Source organism: Vitis riparia, chromosome 8, assembly GCF_004353265.1.
Source record: "Vitis riparia cultivar Riparia Gloire de Montpellier isolate 1030 chromosome 8, EGFV_Vit.rip_1.0, whole genome shotgun sequence".
NCBI lineage: Eukaryota > Viridiplantae > Streptophyta > Magnoliopsida > Vitales > Vitaceae > Vitis > Vitis riparia.
In genome coordinates this window covers 15,685,983-15,700,724 of record NC_048438.1, presented here as the reverse complement: position 1 = coordinate 15,700,724, position 14,742 = coordinate 15,685,983, and the positions used below count along the sequence as shown (strand labels likewise).

General features: G+C 37.6%; 1 protein-coding gene across 2 annotated transcripts in view; it reads right to left on the bottom strand.

Annotated features, from left to right (window-relative positions):
• Positions 1-14,742, bottom strand: part of LOC117920319 (peptidyl-prolyl cis-trans isomerase PASTICCINO1) — a 35,721-nt gene that overhangs the window by 9,806 nt on the left and 11,173 nt on the right. For both annotated transcript variants that reach the window (XM_034837769.1, XM_034837768.1), the window contains 7 exons: positions 10,234-10,382; positions 9,820-9,917; positions 9,571-9,640; positions 8,660-8,719; positions 8,330-8,386; positions 7,511-7,579; positions 7,147-7,224 (listed from right to left, as the gene is read on the bottom strand). In XM_034837769.1, coding sequence (XP_034693660.1) covers positions 7,147-7,224; positions 7,511-7,579; positions 8,330-8,386; positions 8,660-8,719; positions 9,571-9,640; positions 9,820-9,917; positions 10,234-10,382 — 581 coding nt within the window. The remainder of the gene's footprint in view (positions 1-7,146; positions 7,225-7,510; positions 7,580-8,329; positions 8,387-8,659; positions 8,720-9,570; positions 9,641-9,819; positions 9,918-10,233; positions 10,383-14,742) is intronic.

The following is a 14,742-nucleotide window of genomic DNA, read 5'->3' as shown; positions in this document are numbered from 1 at the left end:
ATCGTCTGGGCCACCCTAGTCTCTCCAAGTTCCAGAAGATGGTCCCTCGTTTTTCCACTTTATCATCGCTTCCGTGTGAGTCATGTCAGCTTGGGAAATATATTCGTGTCTCGTTCCCAAAGCGTTTGAATAATCGGGCAAAGTCTCCTTTTGAGCTTGTCCACACTGATGTTTGGGGTCCTTGTCGGACTGCGTCTACTTTAGGATTTCAGTATTTTGTCACTTTCATTGATGACTATTCTCGATGTACTTGGTTATTTTTAATGAAAAATCGAGCTGAGTTATTCTCTATTTTCCAGAAATTTTATGCTGAAATCCAAACCCAGTTCAATATTTCTATTCGTGTGTTACGCAGTGACAATGCCAGGGAATATTTTTCAGCCCCATTTACTTCGTTTATGTCTCATCATGGGATTCTTCATCAATCTTCTTGTGCTCATACTCCTCAACAAAATGGGATGGTTGAACGCAAGAATCGACATCTTGTTGAGACAGCTTGTACTCTCCTCCTCCATAGTAATGTTCCTTTTCGTTTTGGGGGACGCTGTTCTTACCGCTTGTTATTTGATTAATCGTATGCCCTCCTCTGTCTTACATGATCAGATTCCTCACTCCCTTCTCTTCCCTGACCAACCACTTTATTTCCTTCCTCCTCGTGTCTTTGGTTGTACTTGCTTTGTTCATATTCTCACTCTTGGATAGGACAAGCTTTTCGCCAAAGCCATGAAGTGTCTCTTCTTGGGATACTCCAGACTTCAGAAGGGTTATCGTTGTTATTCCCTTGAGACTCATCGATACTTTATCTCCGCTGATGTCACATTCTTTGAGGACTCACCATTCTTTTCCACCACTTCTAAGTCTCTTCCTGTTTCTGAAGTCTTGCCTATTCCCATTGTCTCCCCACCTCATGTTATGCCTCCTCGACCACTTCAGGTTTATCATCGTCGCCCTCGTGTCGTTGCTCCTCTCCCTTTTGCTGAGGCACCTGCTGACTCACTTCCTATCCCTTCGGCTTCACCTACCCCGGCTCTGCCTTCTCCTAATGACTTACCCATTGTTGTTCGGAAAGGTACTCGCTCTACTCGTAATCCTCATCCCATTTACAATTTTTTGAGTTATCATCGATTATCTTCACCATATTCTGCTTTTGTTTCTGTTATATCCTCTGTTTCTCTTCCAAAGAGCACCCATGAAACTCTTTCCCATCCAGGCTGGCGACAGGCAATGGTGGATGAAATGGCTGCTCTGCACTCTAATGGCACTTGGGATCTTGTTGTTTTACCCTCGGGTAAATCTACCGTTGGCTGTCGTTGGGTCTACGCAGTTAAGGTTGGTCCTGATGGTCAGGTTGATCGCCTTAAGGCCCGCTTAGTTGCTAAAGGCTATACTCAGGTTTATGGTTCTGATTATGGTGACACATTCTCTCCGGTTGCCAAGATTGCTTCTGTCCGTCTGCTTCTCTCCATGGCTGCCATGTGTTCTTGGCCTCTTTATCAATTGGATATTAAAAATGTCTTCCTTCATGGTGATCTTGCCGAGGAAGTTTATATGGAGCAACCTCCTGGTTTTGTTGCTCAGGGGGAGTCTGGTTTAGTATGCAGGTTACGCCGTTCTCTATATGGCTTGAAACAATCTCCTCGAGCATGGTTTGGCCGTTTTAGTTCTGTTGTTCAAGAGTTTGGCATGTTTCGCAGTACAGCATACCATTCAGTTTTCTATCATCATAACTCTTTGGGGCATTGTATTTATCTGGTTGTTTATGTGGACGACATCGTCATTACATGCAGTGATCAGGATGGTATTCAGAAACTAAAGCAACACCTTTTTACCCACTTTCAGACCAAAGACTTGGGAAAACTCAAGTATTTCTTGGGAATTGAGATAGCTCAATCCAGTTCTGCTGTGGTCCTTTCCCAAAGGAAGTATGCTTTAGACATCCTGGAAGAAACCGGTATGTTAGACTGTAAACCGGTAGACACACCTATGGATCCGAATGTCAAACTTGTACCAGGACAGGGGGAGGCTTTAGGAGACCCCGGGAGATATCGACGGCTCGTAGGTAAATTGAACTGTCTCACCATTACTCGTCCAGACATTTCTTTTCCTGTGAGTGTTGTTAGTCAATTCCTACAGTCACCATGTGATAGCCATTGGGATGCTGTAATCCGCATTCTTCGATATATCAAAAGTACACCAGGCCAAGGTGTGTTGTACGAGAACAAAGGTCATACTCAGGTTGTTGGTTACACAGATGCAGATTGGGTTGGCTCACCCACAGATAGACGTTCCACTTCAAGGTACTGTGTTTTTATTGGAGGTAATCTAATATCTTGGAAGAGTAAGAAACAAGATGTAGTGGTCAGATCTAGCGCTGAAGCCGAGTATCGAGCTATGGCTTTGGCAACATGTGAACTCATATGGTTGAGACATCTTCTTCGAGAGTTGAGATTTGGAAATGATGAACAGATGAAACTCATATGTGATAACCAGGCCGCATTACATATTGCATCCAATCCAGTCTTTCATGAAAGGACCAAACATATTGAAGTTGACTGTCATTTCATTAGAGAGAAGATCGCATCAGGATGTGTTGCTACAAGTTTTGTTAATTCAAATGATCAACTAGCTGACATCTTCACTAAATCTCTCAGAGGTCCTAGGATTAAATATATTTGTAACAAGCTTGGTGCATATGACGTATATGCTCCAGCTTGAGGGGGAGTGTTGAATATAATGTATTTATAGTGTATACCCTTTCCTTGTTAATATAGGACACATATATGGTAGGACACATGTATGGTAGTTAGGACTCTTAGCCTTGTATATATATATATTACTCAATTGTAAGTAGATCATTACATTAATGAGAATTAAGGTCTTTCTTCTTTCTCTCTCTCTCAACACCTCTCATTAAGATCACTAAATAAGGTTCTTCCCAGTTTAGTCCAAGTTTCCATGCATTTACATCTTTGGTATTCTTGAAAATTCGCCCAAGTACTAAGTCACCTTCATTAAATCGTTTTGCATGAACATTTGTGTCATAATACACCTTTATTTGTTGCTGATACTGCCCAATTCTAATAAGCACAACCTTTCGGTGCTCATCCAACAAGTTCAAGAAGTCAACTAGAGATTGCTCATGCCAGGAGTCTTATTCAAGATTTGATCTAATCATGGGCATGCCTATCTCAGAGAGTATTACAACCTCTACCCTATGTGCCAAGGAGAAAGGTTTGATAAGCCTATACTATTCTTGGTATTCTTCCCAGTTTAGTCCGAGTTTCCATGCATTTATATCTTTGGTATTCTTGAAAATTCGCCCAAGTACTAAGTCACCTTCATTAAATCGTTTTACATGAACATTTGTGTCATAATACACCTTTATTTGTTGTTGATACTGCCCAATTCTAATAAGCACAACCTTTCGGTGCTCATCCAACAAGTTCAAGAAGTCAACTAGAGATTGCTCATGCCAGGAGTCTTATTCAAGATTTGATCTAATCATATCATGGGCATGCCTATCTCAGAGAGCATTACAGCCTCTACCCTATGTGCCAAGGAAAAAGGTTTGATAAGCCTATACTACTCTTGGTAATTGCTTTATCCATCTCCTTTTAAGATAGACTAGGATGGTTTTATTTTGTAGCTTTAGCTAGTCAGTTACTCTAGTGGTCTCTCTGGTGGAGTATTGGTTTTTTATTTTGAGCTATGTGCAATAGTTTCTAAATATCTTACTATCAAATTACGTGCCATTGTTTGATATTAAAGCTCAAGGAACACCAAATCTGCATATCATGTTCTTCCAAACAAACTTCTTCACATCTCAATCATTCATACAAGCATATGCCTTAAACCATGAAGTGAAATTATGTCTAGCTACAAGCAAGCACCTCTTCCAGGTGGGGGATAACGAGTAAAGGTTTGATGATATCGAGCCCTTATTGAGCAAGAACCCTTCAATGATAACGAGCTTTAACCTATTTAGTAAAATAATGTCTAGGTACAAGCAAGAGCCCTTTCTAGGAAGAGGGCTACAACTAAAGGTCTAACAATATCGAGTCCTTATTGAGCGAGGGACCAAGGACTTGTCATGGGAAGTAGATGTTTTAGGGGCATGTGAGCAATTTGGGCAAATCTCTAACGCATTTGCTCGCATGCTTAATGGGATCTTTGGGCAGCTCGTGTAATAATATCCTTCAAATAAAGCACAATGTGCCATTGTTCTTCCTTCACAGTAGTTTACACAAACTCCTTCATGAATCTTTGCCTAGCAAATATTGTGTCTATTGAGATATCCCATACCGAATAAGGGAAAGAGTTCTTAAAGTTATATACCTCTGGATTCTTCTTAATCTTATAAACATGTTTAAAATTCATGAGGCTCTTTGGGCCCAAAACAAACAATATCTACATGGTTGGGAGCAGGTCGTTATAATTGGTATTAGAGTCAATCCCCGACCCCAATGTGGGATTTTGTTTGGCCTTGTAAAGGGCGTCTATCTATTTAGTCTCACAATCCTATGGTACACAACGAGAATGTTGTGTTTACATATTGGGGGGAGGTGATTGTGACATCCCACAACAGATAAAGGAAAAAGGTTCCTAGAGCTATATATGTATAGAGTCCTCTTAATCTTATAGACGTGTTTTAAAATCGTGAGGGCCCTTTGGGCCCAAAGTGGACAAAATATACATGGTCGGGAGCGGGTTAGTACAATTCCTCTAGATGCAAACACTTGAGAAGTAAAGACCACTAAACGACTGTTTATGTAATTGATCTTCGAGTGAAATGTACCGACCAGATTGTACTCGAGTTTTATTGCCTATGTCTTGTTTTCAAGGAGGGTTTTGTTTTCAAATCAAGCTTCATTAGATTCATCCAGGAAGGTGATGGGTCTCTAATTTCGAGCATCCCATGATTCTCACACATATTTTGTAGTGACTAAAGTATTACTTTTTGTACCGATCCTGGATTGGCTAAAGCATTTTCAAAATGACCATACTTGTGACCTAATTCATTACAAGCTATGAGTCACTATTCACTCATATGTTGCTATCAACAAATGTTATGCTAGCTTCAATCTTGCTATCAAGGCTTCATATTCAACCTTGTTCTTTGAGGTAATCCCCATCTAATTGATTGCACCATACATATACCATTAGGCAAGGAGAACACAATTCCAACTCTTAAGCCTGTTACATGACATCCATCCACATGTAGGCTCCACACTTAATTTGTTCCTAGTATTGGCACCTCACATGTTGGCATAATTTCCACAATGAAATTAACTAAAGGCTTGGACCTTTGTTCACCCCCTAGGCTTATATTTGAATAATAATGTCCTAAATAGATAGCCCGCTTTATTGATTGTCTGATAGATTTGGTTTACGCAAAATAGCACACATATGTCAGTCCCTTAAGGCGTTCAGAATGTGTGATTGAAAGTAGGGTCATAACTTTTTTGCTTCTATATATAAGGCTATGTGTCATGGATTTAAGTGTTCCTTAAGCACATGTGCAGCACTTGGACAACTCAAGACACTTAAAGGTTATGTGTCATGTACTTAAATGTTTCCTAAGCACACTTGCGACACTTGGACAAAGCAAAACACTTGAAGGCTACGAGTTACTTGTAAGAGCTTACAAAAACTCTTTAGAATACTCGACACAACTCCCAGGACTTTTATCTAATAGTGAAGATGTGCAAACGCCTTTGGATCATTCTGGAAGCTCCTTGCTCCTATATAAGCTCAAATGATGGGTAATTTGAGTAGGATGTGACATATAGCTATCTTTTCAAAGAAAGAATACCTTGTTTTGGCATCAAGTGATGACCTGCTTACCTGATACATAGCCCATTGCTTCTGAATTCCATCTTCATGTACCAACATTACATTAATAGCCATTAGTGAGGTATAATTCTTCTCCATTAGATATGCTAGTTAATATAGGCGTGGGGGGAAGAGAGATTGCAATCTTGCGAGATGCTTTAAAGCTTGAAAACCTTCCTTGCACTACATATGCCATTCGAACTTTTTGGCTCCACATAGGATATTGAATAAATGGTGGCACTCATCTAACACCCTTTGATGTAAATCTTGTAAGAGCAGCTATGCATCCAACTAAGTTTTGTTCACTTTTAATTGAACTTTAGGATGGAAGGTTTAAAATAGCCTTCAATTGCTTTGGCTTGGCTTTAGATATGCTAGTGAGGTATAATTCTTCTCCATTAGATATGCTAGTTAATATAGGTGTGGGGGGAAGAGAGATTGCAATCTTGCGAGATGTTTTAAAGCTTGAAAACCCTCCTTGCACTACATATGCCATTCGAACTTTTTGGCTCCACATAGGATATTGAATAAATGGTAGCACTCATCTAACACCCTTTGATGTAAATCTTGTAAGAGCAGCTATGCATCCAACTAAGTTTTGTTCACTTTTAATTGAACTTTAGGATGGAAGGTTTAAAATAGCCTTCAATTGCTTTGGATTGGCTTTTATTTTCCTCTTGGTCACTAAGGCCCTATTTGGCAATTTCGAAAATAGTTTTTTGTTCTCCAAAAGAAAAAAAATAGGAAAACACGTTTGATAACCAGAAAATAAAAAACAATTTTTTTATTCTTAAAAACAGAAAACATGGTATTTTAAGATAATATCGTCTAGTTTTTTTCTAAGTTTTCACTTGTTTTTTTTAGGACTATTTTAAAAAGTAATTATAGAAAAATTATAGATAAAAGTTATCTTTAAACATATTTAAAAATATAGAAAATAGGTTAAAAACATTTCAAGTTCCCAAATATAGTAAAAACTGTAGCACTAAGAAGGATTAGGAGAACTTAGATATGGAAGTAATTTTTCTTCTCCACAACATGACATTAGTTTATTGTCAACATGCACTAAAGAAGGAAAATGGCTCCCTTTAGAGATATGTATAATAAAAAATTGAGGAAAATTGACCATATATCTACTACACATATATTTGGTGTCACACAAATACTTGAATAATATAGCAGAATGACATAACAATCATTACAATACACGAGTATTGTTACCCTTCTTAAAATGGTTTCTTTTTTTGTCAGATTGCCAGAAGGATTTTTTCTCACAAGACAAACAGAATAATTGAATAAAGTCCCAATACGTACCTTGTTACATGCCTCAATCGACTTTCTGCATTCTCCCATTTTCAGATAGCAGGCAGCCACATTTAGATGTAAAGAATTCTTCAACCAATAGAAAAAAAAAAAGCAAAGAAAAAAATCAACCCCAAGTATATATGCTGATTAGGTTGCTATAAAGTGAGAATAGGGGCAAAAGATAAATTCTAACATCTACTTACATAAATGGATACACATATACATATGCATATAGTTACATATATATACACACATGCACATATAATAGACTACGTAGCCAAACCGCAAGATAAAGAACTCTAGCATCAGAAAAAAATCATAAAACCATGCAAATGATGAAGTTCTTTTTGCACTACAAAAAGAAGCCACTTACTCTTGCATTGAGAAACACTTTCCCTTCCTCATCATCTTGTGGATTAACATGATTAAATTCACGAAGCACCTGTAAAGCAATAACCATATGGTGTTAGAAGTTGAATAGTGTTGAAGAAAATCAGGTCCTTTAATTTAGGAATCATCATACAAATGTGATAATTCAAACTTTTTGCATATTAGGAGTGTTCTAATTTATAGGGACTATTAGAGTTAGTTTTCAATGATGAGTCCGTTTCCAATCTAAATTTTGAATTTCCTAAATAGGATTATATAACCAGATAAATATGTACCAATTTTTTCTACTTGAATGAAGAAGACAGTTTTTTAGAATTTCTCACAACAATGATTACAGCTTACATATATTACAGCACAATATTTTTTGAAGATTCTGCAGACTGACATTACAATAAGGAATTATAAGATTATATCAGTTTGCAACAAGAATATTTTGGAATCTCAATGTAGTCATGTTCAAAGGAACTAACAGCAACACAGGGACAATCAACAACTGAATTTCATTTATTGGGACATATTAGCAAAAATGTTAGTATAGAGGAAAATCCCTACAACTTCTTGTCATAAGTGGAAACACAAATTAAACTCAAGTTTTGTAATACAGCACTTGCCAATTAGAACATGGGATCGGTAGCGAACTGGAAATTATGATCACTGATAATGTAATTTCAAATCAAGTAAGATAGCAGAAAATATTTTATCAAAGACCAACAACATAGACAAAACAGTCTTTTTCAATGCCCAAAAATACTTCCACAAGAAAAGGTCAAAATAGCAATAAAAAAATTAATGTGTAACGTGCCTTCTCATACTTTGCCTTGGCAAGCTCAAACTTCCCTTCCTTGAAGAGTCTGTTCCCCTGAAAGGACAATAAAGGAGCAAGAGTACTAAATTTTCAAGTTTCCTTCAATCAAAATTAACTGCCTACTCCAATGATTATGTCCATTCAACACTAGAGAGACAGAAATTAAGAACAAGTAAGCAATATGTATTGATTGAACAACTTGACATACTGCAAATACAGAGGCACATGTGCCAGCACAAATACACACACATAAGAGACACTGAAAACATCTAACACTTCTCAACACCAAATGCAGCACTAGTTCAGAAAAAGTTATGGAAAATATACCGTGCCTCTGATCTTGTCTGCTTCATCCATTATGGCTTCAAAGTTCAAACCAGTCCAGTCCTGCAAGGAGATTTCAACCATGCATAAATAACATGTTTTGATGCAATTAAATCAATATAGGATAGATATAAATATATTTTTCTATTTTAAGATTATGAAAAAAAACAGAAGAAAACAAGAATTGTAGCAGAACTTTTCATTGATATGTTTGTGTGCAAGGATTATTTTGAAACATGCCAATCCTTAGGCCTTACTAATAAAGCTGAAATTCCCTAGCATAAAGTGTAGATGGCTTAATAACCATCTTCTAAATTTTCTTCCAAACTTGATACATTTTCTTCATCTGTTGGCAAAATCTTCCCAGTCTCAAACTCAAGATAATTGATCCACAAGACTCCTATCTTCCTAATCCACTCTAAAGTTGAATGTTATATATTCAATCTCAACCTATCCTAGCTTTAAACCAGATTCTATAGTGTATGTTCATAATTTAAACTTAGTAATAACCCCCATTCAAGCAAGACATATCACTAGTTCCCAATATTCCCATTAAGTCCATCAATGGGCAAAGCACATAGAAACAGACATACGTGTGCCTGAGGGTCTGCATGCAAGCACCAGGCTCGTGCTGGGTTGAATTGCCCAAGGCCTCAACCATCATGCCCATCTGACTCTAAGGTTAGATTTTAAATGTTCTTCAACCCACACATGCTCATCTTTAAGAACAAAGCAGCTCATTAGCAAGCTCACATACTTTGTTGGAGCACAATTGCTAACACTCGTTACAAGATTAAGCATAAGAAAAAACAAAAACTCCATATGAACTATTGTTACATTGTAGGATTTTTCAAGAGGTGTTAAACAAGTTCAAAGTGAATTATGGCTTCATAAGAGGGTTTCTGATTCATTACCTTTGGCATCTCAAAACCAAGAAGCTCAATTTCCCATTGAACATGAGCACCTTCAGGAACATTAGCAGGTCTAATCATATGGTTAAAGAAAAACACAAGTATCATTAACAAGCAACCTTGAGAAAGAATAGGATGAGGATGAAGATAACAATAACAATTAGAGTTTCAACTAATAAACCTCTACTTATGCATTGGTTTTTGGCACACCACAATATAAATAATATATAATAACTAGATTTGGAATATAACCTGGGAAACTTATCATATGCGTAGTCAGGAGGACATGTTACAAGAGCTATCTCCCCTGGCAGCATAAGACGAACACACATTTCCAGCCCCTCAGGCACCTAGCCCACAAAAGAACAGCCTCACACATTAATTAAGCAATTGCCATCATTGAAAGAAAAAATTATAACGTAGTTATGGGAAACTAGCAATTGGCTTATAGATATATTTCATTTGAGCATTCTGATAAAATATATATATATATATATATATATATATATATATATATATATATATATATTTCATTTGTGCATAAAGAAATACATGGTTGAGACATTGACAAAAAATCTACTAATACTTCAGAGAGATCCACAAATAAAAATCTAAAATCAACACTTGGCAGAATGGTTTTTCCTTTGAAAAGGATGAATAACTCACAAGCCCTTCTCCAGAACCAAACTCCAAAGGCTGGCCATTGTTATCAACCCTAGTGTTATAGAAAACAGTCTTCTCTTCATTAAGAAGCATGCCCTTGTAGTGAACACATAGTAGACTGTCATGAAGAGGGCAATCCATGGGAAAGTCACCTAATTATTCCAAACAATTAAGAAAAACATAAAATGAAAAACTGATATCCATAGTGAAATCAAGACAGCAGAACCAAAAACACGAAAACACAGACTACCTAGTTTTCATTTGGGTGGTCCAAACATATTTCAAGCAACCTATTGGACATTTTCCCAAGCTATCTCAACACCTCAATGAAACACATAAAGAAAAAACAATCCATCAGGAAAAGCATTTAGACTAAGTTTGGTTCTTAGAAAGTTTGAGACGGAGAGAACACAATGAGGAAAAATATGCGGAAAAAAGTTATAAAATTTTTCTCTTGTTTGATTGTCCTTGAAAAAGTCCAGGGAAAAGAAAACCAAATTCTTGATGAATGGATTTTGCCCTAACTTTCTCCACCCTTTTCAAGGAAAATGAAGGAAAACATTTTATGATCATTCATTCCCCATCCTAGGCATCTTTTTATTAGGTTTTTCTTTTTCTTTTTCCTTATCTTTACCATGGTATTGTACAAGATAAAATACCCTAAAATGCATTTTTTTATTTTTCTTTCCTTCTATTTATAATTTTTTGGGAATAAACTACCACTTAGTAATTGTTGCTCAATTGTCTAAACGTGGTTGGTTCCATCTTGATGTTTTCACTCCTTAATAATCATACACCCACAAGTTCATGATCATATATATCCAAGTTCATGTCCATCACCCAATTGGGATACCTTATTATGATGAACTTGTAAAAAAATTGTGAACTACACTACTCCCTCTAAGTTCGTCTTGAAGTAGGTGTCGATTGTCATACTCCAAGTAGCAGTGCTTCTAAGTGATGAAGTAGATTCTTACTTGGCCTATAATTGCTTTGTGTGGCCTTGAATTGACAACACTTCATGATAAGCCATCAACAAGGGTCATAAAAGTGCCCACTTCAAAATTTAAAAAAACAAAGAGTATAAAAAGGGTCTCAAAGTAACCACTTGGGTGCACAAGGTCCATGTAAGACTTCCCGAGCCCTACTCCCTACTCAAGTAGGTGTAATAGCATCAGGGTGTCACTCCCTAAGTGAAATTTCTCCGAGGAAGTGTGTTAACACTACCCATACAAAAGTTGAGGCCACCTCACAAAATAGCGAGCCAACTCTAACCTTATATGAGAGATCTAATTGACGTCACGTGGTGAGGAAAAGAGAGTCATATCTCACTTAGCAAGTATTTTCCCAATTAGAAGGTGATAGTGTACTCCATTGGCATTTGCTACACATGGGACATCCACTAAGGTAGGGGTCAGTATTCGTGCTCAATGTGTCTTCCAGCCCAACACAAGACACATCAATGCACGCATGCAACAAGGCCAAACATTTATAATCATGAGTGAAACATGGTGATGTATTATTAGCAATACAACATGTCACATGGGAACATGTCACAAAAGTGTACATATTCACATGGAATGCACGAAATTAGGTGTTAACACATAATAAACAGGAAGTTTTGATTGACCCTACTCCCAAAAAGTTTTGCCTGGCCTTGCTCCCAATTAAGTACCATGCTTACTGTTCTAGGATGTAGTGAGATATAACAAGTCTTCACAAATTTTTAGATGACACATAAGCTAATTAGCTAATACGTTAGTTCCAAAATAGGTAATAACAATCAGTGCTCCTTCAACCATTGAAAAACTATCTCAGAGTTGTTTTCCAAATAAGCTTTCCTATCTACCCAAAGACTTGAAATAAAGGAAGACAACCATCTGAGCTCTTTAAGATAAATCTTCTCAATGCATCAAGTTATCATGTGAGTCTGTTCTGAGATTACCAAGTTCAGTTAGAAGAAGACTAGAGCAAATCCAAAGGGATTTTCTTTGGGGCGGTGGTAGTTTGGAGCGAAAACCACATTTAGTAAGATGGAAGGTGGTGTGCTTAAGCAAGAAGAAAGGGGGTTTAGGGATCAAATGCCTTTCCATTCTCAATAAGGTACTCCTTTCTAAATGGAATTGGCATTTTGCAAACGAGAGAGAGGCTTTGTAGAATCAAGTGATTAAAGGGAAGTATGGGGAAGATAGAGGGGGTTGGTGCACTCGGGAAGTGAGAGAGGCGCATGGCGTGGGGCTTTGGAAAGAAATAAGGATGGACTGGGATTTGGTGGGTGCGCGGATTTCTTTTAGTGTTGGCAATGGAAGGAGGGTGAGGTTTTGGAGGGATAGATGGTGTGGGGATGCCCCTCTGTGTGAGTCGTTTCCTTTCCTCTATGCCTTATCGATTGAAAAGGATGCTTGGGTGGCGGATGTTTGGGATCCCTTGGTGCAAGGGGGTAGGGGGGGGGTTGGAACCCGTGTTTTTCAAGATCCCTAAACGAATGGGAGGTGGAGGAGGCGGAATTATTTTTGGGGTGTCTTCACAGGAAGAGAGTCCTTGGAGACGTAGATGATAAGGCTGTTTGGACTGAAACAAAGAGCGGCATTTTCTCGGCCAAGTCTCTATACCTTGCTCTAGAAGCGGACTGCCCTATTTCTTTTCCATCTAGCTGTATTTGGAAGGTGTGGGTACAACCCAAAATCAGCTTTTTTGCGTGGGAGGCTGCATGGGGTAAGGCGCTAACCCTAGATCTTGTTCAGAGAAGAGGATGGTCATTGGCAAATAGATGTTTCATGTGTATTGAAAAGGAGGAGACCATAGATCATCTGCTTCTCCACTGCTCAAAAACAAGGGTCTTATGGGAGTTGCTTTTTTCATTGTTTGGGGTGTCTTGGGTGCTGCCGTGTTCAGTTAGAGAGACTTTGCTTAGTTGGCAGACTTCTTCTGTTGGCAAGAAACACAGGAAAGTGTGGAGAGCGGCTCCCCTGCATATTTTTTGGACGATTTGGAAGGCGAGAAATCGATTAGCTTTCAAGGATGATGAAATATCAATACAGAGATTGAAATATTCCTTTTTATGCTCACTTTGGTCTGAGGCAAAGCTGTTTATAATAGAATGCCCTCAAACTTTGGTGAATTTTATAGATTGGTTGGGATCATTGTAAGGTTTTTGGGCCTTTTGGTTGTTGGGTCTCTTATTTGTCTTTGGCTTCTTTTGGTGGTGGGTGTATAGGTTTGTATACTTTGCATAGGTTGTATTCCCTGAGTCGCTCCTTTGGCGTCTCTTTATAAATGAATTTTCTTTACTTATCAAAAAAAAAAAAAAAAAAAAGTTATTATGTGAGTCTCTAGATGTCTTCAATGCTCCAAGGCAATGGCATTTTTATTGATGTGTCTACTTGTTCTCGTTTGACCTCTATGACATCCTTTGACTAAACAAAAACCTGAGAAAGTTGCAAATCCCTACTCCAAGAAAAAGTTTCTTGTGGTTTAGCTTCATCCCATATTTGGTCAAAAGATCAAAGTTGGCTCCTAAATCTTAATGACTTTCCTTCTCCACACTTTTCACCAACATATCATCAATATACACCATCTCCTTACTAACATTCCTAAAAGCTTAACCTTGTAAGATTTGAGTCCAGAATGTATATCATACTTTCTAACACCCTCCCTAATGTGCGGTCTCATCATACCCACACATGGAGAGACACATGGACTAATGAGCAAACAACTACAATCAACCTCCTTTGAGCTTACACATAGGCTTAATAAATCAGAAAAATAAACCTGGTAAGACTTAAACACATGACCTCCCTCCAAATGAAACTCTACTACCATATTGAACTACCAACTTGCCATTTAGGAAAGTTGGTAGTTTAGCATACAAGTCCCTAGTTTTCCTAAGTAAGACCTTCAAACATTCTAGAAATAAGTCATTACCATGTTGCACTAGCATTCTTCAACCTTAAAGGCGTCAAAATTATCCTTCCCTATAACAAATGTCATCATTTTTGCATTTGATGGTTCTATACTCATCTTATCATAACTCACGTAAATGCCCACAAAGGACAACTTTTTTATGTCCAACTATTGCTTCTATAGGTTTATCTATGCTTGAGATTGGGAAATAGTCTCTCAAGCAAGCTTTTTTTAAATTAGAGTAATTGATGCTAACACAAGATTTGGAACAACAATTGTATTTGCTAACCAGCTTGGATATTGAACTTCTCAAATAAATCCAACCTTTAAGAGTCTTTTAGGCTTATTGGTTGGCAATTCTTCACTCTGTTTACATCAACTTTCCTTTTTTATTGCATAAGATGATATGCGTGAGGAGTAAGGACCTATATCTCAGGAAAACCTTTTATTATGTTAGAATAATTGGCGAACACAAGTTTAGCCTTCGTGTATGGAACAACAATTGTATTTGCTAACAACTTCTCGAATCTCTGCTATGAATAACGAAAATTGTTTTTCTTAAAAGTGAGATTTTCTTTATCACCTTGTGCTACCTACTACACTACTTGC